At 45.4% G+C, this 9,733-nt stretch overlaps 2 protein-coding genes across 2 annotated transcripts in view; one reads left to right on the top strand and one right to left on the bottom strand. All coding sequences in view use genetic code 11, as the record gives it.

Moving 5' to 3' along the window:
* EGR_05358 (hypothetical protein) overlaps positions 1 to 1,769 on the top strand; it is a gene marked incomplete at both ends in the record, with an annotated part of 5,055 nt that extends 3,286 nt beyond the window's left edge. The window contains 2 exons of the mRNA XM_024494607.1: positions 1,434 to 1,608; positions 1,681 to 1,769. Coding sequence (XP_024350934.1) covers positions 1,434 to 1,608; positions 1,681 to 1,769 — 264 coding nt within the window. The remainder of the gene's footprint in view (positions 1 to 1,433; positions 1,609 to 1,680) is intronic.
* Positions 1,770 to 2,092: 323 nt separating this feature from the next.
* Positions 2,093 to 9,733, bottom strand: part of EGR_05357 (Late secretory pathway protein AVL9) — a gene marked incomplete at both ends in the record, with an annotated part of 19,697 nt that continues 12,056 nt past the window's right edge. The window contains 8 exons of the mRNA XM_024494606.1: positions 2,093 to 2,244; positions 3,136 to 3,219; positions 4,776 to 4,849; positions 5,791 to 5,915; positions 7,697 to 7,917; positions 8,596 to 8,676; positions 8,760 to 9,009; positions 9,067 to 9,429. Coding sequence (XP_024350933.1) covers positions 2,093 to 2,244; positions 3,136 to 3,219; positions 4,776 to 4,849; positions 5,791 to 5,915; positions 7,697 to 7,917; positions 8,596 to 8,676; positions 8,760 to 9,009; positions 9,067 to 9,429 — 1,350 coding nt within the window. The remainder of the gene's footprint in view (positions 2,245 to 3,135; positions 3,220 to 4,775; positions 4,850 to 5,790; positions 5,916 to 7,696; positions 7,918 to 8,595; positions 8,677 to 8,759; positions 9,010 to 9,066; positions 9,430 to 9,733) is intronic.

Raw genomic sequence — 9,733 nt, 5'->3', positions numbered from 1 at the left:
CTATCATGTGTCTACTTTTGACATCCAGACTAGTCACCCTAGCCTGACCATTCAATGAGGTTAAGGGTTTCAGTGTGCGTCTGCGTTCTCATCTATTCAAGAATTTTTGATTGACCTTGGTCACGTAGTGATGTTTAGCACATCTAAAGTCTACCCGCCCTTGGTACTGGCCGATCAGGGGAGCTGTACGAGAGCGAGAGTTTTGAGACCTTCCAGAATGCTGGAAAATTGGGCGTTAGAGTGGAAACTTGGAGAGGGAGGAAGGTTATAGGCATCTCCACCACGATGGCTACCTTAATCCGCTCCCGTTTTTAAGTGGATGTCACTACAAAATTGCTAGAATTGGACAGCGTTTTTGGTGATCTCCATGGTTATCAAATGATAATTATCCTAACTTAGGTTTAAATTAGCTAACAACGGTCCCTTGACGCCTTGTATCCACGTCATGTGTTAAATTACACATGTGCTCACTCAAACGTGTAAAATGACCGCACATACTTTGTGAAATTTTCAAAAAATTGTTTCTTTCGATTAAGTCGTCTTATTTTTCACCTTTTTTTCTTTTCGTTTTCAAATTATTTTGCCAGCTTCTTTCCCGAAGATACCTTTTGGGAGCGTAATATTTACTGCTTTTCGTCCCCTAAGTTGAACCAATAGGTATAACTCAGCATTTGGATTACCGAGGCGACCATTTTAACAGTTTCCCTACCCATTCTATTTGCTTCAAGCGATTTGGCGTAACTAGTTGTCAAAAAAGCCGATAAAGCACGTGTCACATATATGTGACGTGTGAACTTAAGGTGATAAAACTAGTGTGTCACAAATACTTGTGGCTGTAAATAAGTAAGTCTTTCAAATAAACAGCCGATGTGAAGAGGCGATCTTATTTTTAAGATCAAGTGTGTCTGTACTACTTATAGGAGCAAATAAGTAGGGGGTTGTGCAAACACGCCTGTCAAAAAATTGGCGAAAATCCACAATGCCCGGTGGAAATCAGTAGCAACTGTGGCGTCTTTAGAATAGTTTCACCCAGAGAAATGGGAGTTTTGACACGTCAGTTCGTCCGTCGGTCAGTCAGGAGACATTTTGAAACGAAAACGTCAACCTTGAATGGACACAACTCTTTATTTGGAAGAATGGAGGGTCTTGTCTTCAGTTATCCTTTTTAAACCATTTCTGGGGGCTGTCACGTATGCCGTTTCTGCACCTTCGGGCCCGTCTTAACCTCAAGTCAGCGAGCATGTCAATGAATCGCACCACTCAGGCTCGACTACTGCTTTATTTCACGATGAATGGGAAATGTGTGGTAGATCTTCATATTGTTCCATCGCAAATGAGACGGAGTTGAAGGAGACCCTCGACTCCGTGATTGGGTGGTTAACTATTTGACTAGACCTGTGAACGTGACCTCGCGTTCTCATGCTGGCATTTAGGCATCGACCATGCAGAATTCCATGGAACCTGAAGGCCAGTCCAGATCCTACTTGATAGAAGACCAATTGAAGCAAGCTCGATTGTCCCTCAAATCAATCCCACGGCAAAAGGTCGCCACGTTGCCTCTAAGAGAGGTCGATGAGGAGAATCGCCCCACCGTTCTCTCCAGTTGTGGTAATAAATTTGATATACATCACGTCTCTGTGTGTGTATGCGGTCCTGCTCACCTTGGTCTTATCCTTGTAGACCGATCAGAGAAAAAAGACTGGAACTCCCCACTTTGCTTCAAGGACAGGCGGTCTGGGGTGCTCAGCTTCATGATATCCGACAAGTGATATTAAATCAACACCACATTTTTTTAATTCGTTCCTCTCTTCTTTTACATAAATAACAAATTTTGGTGATACGTATTGCCTTTTTGTATTTTTTCTCAAACCAAAAATTGGGTAAAGGGATCGTAAGGTGGCAGTGTAGACGATTGCTCAGTTACCAAACATTACCTAATGTGGCGACTCTTCCCCTTGACAGGGGCGAGTGAACTCCACGCAGGTGAACCCTCTCCCCCTCGATTTCTGAATTCAGAGGTCGCAGATGACAAAAGAGGTAGAAAAGCCGTTAAAGCTAAGTACATTTTAGATTCAAGGGCGACCTGAATACTTTAAAGAACGTCTCCAGTGTTTGAGAGGAACCATTGTGTATGGCTGGAGTCAAGATTACAGAGAGCAGAGATTGGAATAGGAGGCGCAAACTTTGTGGGAGTTTCGAGCAGCGCCCAGGCACTGACCTCCCTGTTCTCAAATTTAAGGCGCTCTGGTCACAATGGAACCGACATCACCCTCCTCGCACCCGTCAGAACTTACTAGCTACCGATTTCAACTGGACACCGAGACATCGAGGCAATCGTATAGCTTCCACGTTTCTGCCTTTAATAAAGGCTTTAAGGCAACCTCATCTATCCACAGCACATACCCGTCCATTTTGAAGCGAACCCTCTTTAAAGTCCGCTGTTTCAATCACTCGAATTACAGGAGGATAGACTTCAAAACGCTAGCCCTCAACCTCCTACACGATCTCGAGGAATCGTGACAATCCATTGCACCCTTCCACCTTCCCTACAGCGATTGAGAGCAGAAAGCTGTTTCCGTACCCAGTGTGTGCCAACTTCGCGAGATTGCCAACGTTCGTACATCATGGTGTTGTGTTGAACCCTCCCATAGAAATATTCACCTAGTGTACAAATTTCACAGATGTTACTGTTGAGTGACACAAACGTTTTACCTGACACACAGGGTTTCAGGTAGACCTACTCAATCCCTGTGTAACGACTGCTGAATGGCAAGAGGTCGACACGATTTCCCAGTTTGACCTAAACACACTCCGTAACTCGGTCGAAAAGGCGCTAAAGCGTGGACAAAGTAATTACAAAAAGGCAAAGATGCACAAATGAGATCAGCAGCATCAACAACGACGTGGGTAAAATGGGAGCACACTGGGATTGATAACTCTAAGTTCCTCTCTTTCACATGTTCAATCCTTTGGCAACAAAAAGGGAAAGGGAGGAGAGGAAAAAAGAGGCGAAAGACAACAAAGGCATCACGACAGCAAAGGGATCAAGAAATAATAATAACCACGGAGGTGATGATGTTAATGCTGGTTCCGGTCCTGCCTTTCATGTTGGCGGTTGTTGGAGGGGTGGCTGACCCGTGTCCAGAGCTGAACGCACACTGCCAGCGAGACGACGCATTGAAGTGACAAATGTCGAGGTTGCCGGGGTGCTCTTCTCACCTACAATCAAATGGATTTGAGTGGAAAATAACGATGAAACCCTCCACAGGATAGATGAAGGTGTACAAAGGCTTTGGGGATTAGAGTTTTTTCCCTCTCCAAAGGAGTTGAGAAAAATTGCCTTTACAGTACTTTTCCAGTCAAATGAGGCCTCAATGACACCAAACTTGTGTGGCCGCACCTCCCTAAGTTTTACGACCAATCATAGCTGGGAGAAGCACAGCAATGCCCATATCACCATGCGGAACCCTCCACCTTTGGGGGTTATACCTGCACCGGAGAAAGCGGCCTTTCAGTCGCCCCTTTCCCTTAGTCAAACCCCAATCTGACACTGCGAAACCCCACAATTAAACATGCACACCCATGAGGCAAAGAGCGTTAGTCATGAATGACAAGTGAGACGAGTGGTGACATGGAACCAAATTTAGAGATTAAAAAAGATTACCTTTGTTGAAAATTGTGCTATTTTTTCGCCTAGGTTCTAAAAGAAAAGTACAATGCGGCTGAATTATTTAAGGGAGAAAAAGGACATTCAGTGAAACCTAGACGCCTGAGGGAAAAGCAAATTGGAACGCCTAGCTCCCCGATGAAATTTTGTTAAAAGAGATTTAATAATTCCTTTCTAGGAATGAAACAGTGCCTTTGACTTAACTAGGACCTAGACAAAACAAAATCCACATGAGGGGAGCACGAAAAAGTACATGTGTAGTATCTTTGGCTTGCATGTGACACGAGAAACGCAGATCTGTCTTATCAACTGTGGGCAGAGCATGACGTGACTCCAACAGACCTCACGGTGTACTCGAAAATGGAACGAAGATACTTTGCCCTCACCTCATCCTCATCCCCACTAGATTCCTGTTTATGATTTGTCACACACAAAGTAGGCAGTTGGGAGATAAATGTGAGGCAGGAAGAAAGGTGGCTCCTATGGCTTCCAGAGACCAAAGTAGAGATCAAAGAAAGTCACCGCCTTGTCAAAAGGGCACGTCTACGGTTATGTAACTCCCACTTTTAAAAGAAAACTACTAACGGTACTGAATTAACACTTTTGATGGGCAGATATCAATGTGCTTTAAACTTGAGTGTCTTTTGGATCTTTACTCGACAACAAAAAGTAGTGGAATTTGTAGAACTTCCAAATTCACCAATGGTAGCTGATGGCAGCAAGCCCCATCCTGCAAAAGTCAATTAGTCTGTTTATTAAGAAGTATGAAACAAATTCTTAAGGTGGAGGATTTACTAAAGAGCTCTGCATGCAAAAGACTGTCGGCATAAGACAGAAGCACCTTCTCCTCCAAAGTGGGAACATTGAGGAAGCTCACGCCAAATTCACAACAAAAAGTAATTCACAATGATTTAAAAGCAAAGAAGATAACAAACACAACTAAGGAGTACGCACACACAAAAGCCACAAGGCAGCAGCAAGCAAAATTACTTGGTAAGCCGGTTTGAGGAAGGAAAGTCTGCAACAAACGGAGGGATGGGAAGAAGTGGATTAGGTGCAAATGCAAAACGAAAAACAGAAGTTATTTCATTTGATAAAATTAACTTACTCCCTAATTTCATCAATCCGCTAACCCACTGACTCATCATTCTGCGGCCGTGGTCCGCGGCAAAATTGCCAAGCCTACAGTTCAAATGTGGAGAAAATTATTCCTACTGAATTAGCTTATCAGTAGCATATAACACACCAGCAGGTAAGGCCCTACGGATAGCCCCATGTCTACGCGTACAAAAGTAAAATCAAAACATTTTTGCCATTTTTTCCTCTATAAATCACTTTTAGAAGAGCTGAAAGACTATTAAAATTTAAAAACCAAATCACATGAAGCGAATTGATGAAAACGCTGGAATTGTGAAGCCGCTAGCAAAGGTGACAAAACATGCCGCAGAGGTTTCAGCCTAATTCAACCGAACTAGCGCCTATCACTCACCTAATAAGTCTAGCTGGAACATATTTCCTGAGATGTTCGAGAGAAGAAATTAATAAAATCTAAGACTCAAGTGTGATCACCTAGTAGGTTAAGAGTAGGGGTTTTGTCAAGCCCCAGATCGAAGAGAATTGGTAACGTGTTGGAGGTGAAATTCTTCTCCCTTCTCCCGCATAACATTCCATTTCATGAGAGGGGACAGATGGTGGAGCAACTACTTAATTCCTCTAAGCTCAGTGATGCTGAGTTTAGGCTCCTTAAACTGTCATGTTTGGCAGTCGTTGAACAGAGCTCACAGCCAACAGGCACCAAATGACCTCGACAATTTGGTGCCACAAGAGAGCAAGACACGTTCGTGCGGACATGTGAAGCGTCGACACATGTCAGTCAACCGGTACGGCAAGCGTGACAGCACTCTACTACTTTCTTGGTGCTTTAAACCATCAATATACTTGGGGCTTGCCAACTTCATGAACTGTGAATTACGCAGTTCCAAAACTGCAGAAGATCCTCTCAACACCTGTTGGAAGAGGTGTGGAATGTGGTGGCAAGGTGCACCATCCACAACATACGACTTCATGTCTATTCCATCTCCACACGCTGAAATTAACTTATTCTTCAAAGACTCAAGACCTACTGCTTAAGGTTATTGACGATTTGATCCGCGGGTTCGGAGGATGGAAACTTTTTGCCCGGATGAATGAGTGGACAGGCGATGGCGTAGGCCGTCTTTGAGGGGGACACAGTGTTGGCGCTGGCGGTCTGTGAAAGCAAGTACGTAAGTGAGGATAGTGCTGGTGGAGAAGGAGATGATGACAAAGTTCTTCAAGTGTCCGTGACTTGGGTCAAGCATCATAGAGGAGTTCAGAAGACCTCCGTCTCCAGTAGCCACATAATAGAAGATGCAAACAAGCTATCGTCGAAATAGAAAGCAGACGGAAAGTACTCAATCCTGGTGATCATATCAGCACAAATCTATCGTCCATTCAAGGTAGAATCCCTCCTTTTTCAGGGAGGGTCCAAATCTAGCAGGCGTAGCTGAATCTCCTCTCATGCAAAAGTGTCCAACGAATTCGGATGAAGACAGAAGAATCAAACCTTGGGCGACACTTCATCCAACTTCAGTTTTAAAAATGGAAATCGTTGAGTCTACTGCCTAGGTGATTTGACTTTTAGCGTCCTATCAACGCTGATTGAAGTCCTTGTCTAGTCTCTCCAGGACTCAAGTCATCACAAAGGTATGAGGCATCCAAGTCATGGCACTGCCCCCATAAACGGAGGTAGTTGCTGAAAAAAGGTCACCGGAAAAGAGAACACGGTCAGGTCAAAGTTGAATCCGTTAACCAATAGCCAGACAAAAGAAATGAATCCGCTTGGCTGGCTGTTTGACCATCCAAGCCACTACAGCCATCCGCACTTCCGTTGTTCTTACATCAGGAAATGGTGGCCACCACCACTTGGAGGCGTGCCATCAAGGGACTGCGAAAGCGGCGAGGATGAGGTAGAGCACGTAATTTGTCAGTTCTGAGGAATCGTAGAGTAGTCTTGTAGAACTCCCGATAAGCCTAACTTTGGCATGACCCACCACCTTCTATGACGAGGGTGTGGTAAACTTCACTAACACGCCTTCTCCAGAGGCTGCACAACAACTCAGACGAGAAGTCGGTCCGTGCACGAGTGGACTTGGTTCTATCGACTTCAGAGTGGATGCAAACACAGAGGCAATGACGCGGTGACTCAGTCGGCTTAGCCACGTGTACTTCTAATGACTGATTGACCTTGGCTCCTTGAAGTGCAGCCAACGCGATGCCAGCCAATCAGGAAGGGGTGTAAGAGGATGATCTCAAGAATTTTCGAACGCAAATGTCAAGCCTCATTGACAACAATGCTAATCCTTCTTTTTTCATAGTCGTGGAAGTAATTGATTGAATTTTCAAGGGCCTCTGTACCTGACTTACCAGGACCAGACATTTTCAACACCTTCAGCACAATCACGCTCCATCTTCTTCCAGGGTGTGAGTTAGGTGTCAATTTTTCCGCCACCCTTATCTCCTTGTGATACCATCCATAGTAAGTCCTCAAGGGACATTCGACATGTCAGAGAAAATTGATCCGACAGCATTTTCAAACACGGCCCAATTACTAATTCCTCGACCGTCTCCACTGCACTTTCATAAACTGAAAGAGCATTTTTCCTTTGCAAACTCAGCGGTCTCATAAAGTACTGCGTAGCTCATTACAAAACAAACGAGCATCCCAATCACTGAGTTCATTTCCTTCCAAGTAGTTGTCAAAGTGATGTCAAGGCCAAAACCTGTCAGTTTGAAGTCTGTTTCGTCACTGAAATCAAAGCTCACTACAGCTTTAAATAGATGAAAGGAAATATGAGGCAAACACTAGACAACAAGTACCGTCACTCCTACCGGAGAAAGTGGGGAAACCGAAACACTCAACTTAAAGACCAGTTGAGTTGAAACTTCAGAAGAGAGCACTCTCGGAATCAGGTGTCATCAATCCACATGGACAGTGAGGGGATACTTTACCGGCACTTCCCGAACATCCTCGGCTTCATCTGTCCGACATTCCACAGACTCTGCAACGGACTCGAGTGAAACCGCTTTCGCCACCTCCTCTTCCTCCTTTTGTTGATTCAGTATCTGGTTCATCACCGAGGGCACGACCAACTGACTGCGCCAGGCCAGAAAGGTGTGGGTGGTGCGAAAACACGCGATGTAGTTGAGATTGAAGTCTCCCAGTTGACTGCCTTCAAAGTGAGGAAAAGAGACGTTAGCGAGGGTAGGAGTCTGAAAGGTCTGGAACATTAGCAGCAGAGCCCACATCACCGTCGTGGAGAGTGGAATCAAGAGAACCAAACACGAGCTGCATTCTACTACGCAGTTCCCGTCTCGTTTTATTGAGGCATTCCACAAATTTCAGTGGGTCCACCTGTCACTCCATTCGGCAGTAATCGGGGCTAGGCGCTGTTCTGCAGTGAAGGCGTCTCGTATATCAAAGTGTGCCTCCATTTGGAAGGTTTTGGATTATGCCTGCTTCCTCTATACCTAGATCGTTCCCGTACCTCGGTAATACAAGAAGAGCTGCAGATTTGACTCACTGTCCACTGACTTTCGTGCGGTCGCCAAGAAGTGACGAATTCAGCTCCCCACAATGAAGGTCATTTAAAAGGGACCCATGAGACATATTCCATACTGCTGCCACCAATGCAGCATTAGATTGTTTCTGAAGACATTGCCAGGTTCATTATTCTGGAAGTGAACTTAATACAGCCACCAAGAAGGCCTAGAAAACTTTTGACAGAGCCCCACACCATCGACAAAGGAGCCTACTCAAATGTTTTAGGAGTTACTTACAGGTGGATAACGCTTACGTTGAAGGCTGGGTACAAATAATCCCTCTCCTCCCCCATCAAGTTTTAACTCACCTCTACCCTCGGCAGTGAGTAGCAACGACTTGACGTAGACACCAAACTGAGTTCGAATCCACTTTTCCAAATCGGCCAATTCTGCACCAGTAGGAGGAAAAAAATCGACTTCGAGGATTTTTCACCTTTCAAACGAAGAGAGCAAGGCAAGAACTGTCACGAACCTGGAAACCTCATTCTAACTTCAGCTTCAGCCATCTCCCGTGGAGCCATCACCTCCGCAGGGGTGGAATCCGAGCCTCTGGCAGCTTTTGCGGCATACCACAGTTCTGCTGTGTTCACCAGATGATCAATAAAGATCCGATCCAGTCTACTGAGTTGAATAGCCCGTCCCAGGGGCATGGGGAGGTCTCGCAATCTACCACCAGGTTCCGTGGACGGTGGACACAACCGAATTGTCGCCGCTTGCCGATTCTGCAATCAAGAAGGGAGAAGAGATGAATATGTCTATGCATTCAGAGAACGACTTACCAGGAGTCGAGAAAATACTCCACCCGTCCGAACGTTGGAATGGACGTCAGGTAAAGCGGGTCGAGAGGTCGCTTCACCACCTTCGAGTTCAGTGTCCCTGACGGCTTCGAGGTGTCCCTCAGCTGGAGGCTCCGACGTAGGTGTGCCAACATTTTCAGAAGGAAAGGGGAGAGTGTTCACAATAACCTCTGCAAGACGTGTATTCTGACTCAGAAGGGGATTTGTGGTGCCACACAGAAAGCCACGAACCCGTCTCCCGCCCATTTCCAATGGACTTGTGGAAACATCGCCTTCTGGCTGGTGCCGATGCTCCAGTAGCATATCCACGACATGGAGCGGAACGTAGGGAAGGAAGAGATAGAACTGTAACGCGAAAAAAATTGCACAGAAAAGTGACTGTTACGGATGCATCCATTATTGACTGTAAGAAGTCTGGAAAAGGAAGGTAAGCCTCTCCTTCTCAGCTAATCAATCGGGAAAAGGGTTTTTTTCCACCTGGAAGAGGGATCTTGGACTTTCAACAAGTGAATACTCATCCGCAATCGGCTACGCAAACAGAAAGGAAGACAAGACTTCCGGGGATGGATTTCTACCTGTCTGAGAGTTGTCGTAGAGGAGAATTGATGAAAGGTCTTGAGACCCAAACCTCCATTATTCTTAGGCGGAA

Source organism: Echinococcus granulosus (genome assembly GCF_000524195.1).
Source record: "Echinococcus granulosus chromosome Unknown EG_S00039, whole genome shotgun sequence".
In the NCBI taxonomy this organism is placed as follows: Eukaryota; Metazoa; Platyhelminthes; class Cestoda; order Cyclophyllidea; family Taeniidae; genus Echinococcus; species Echinococcus granulosus.
The sequence above is the reverse complement of the archived record's forward strand: the minus strand, read 5'-3'. Positions and strand labels throughout refer to the sequence as shown.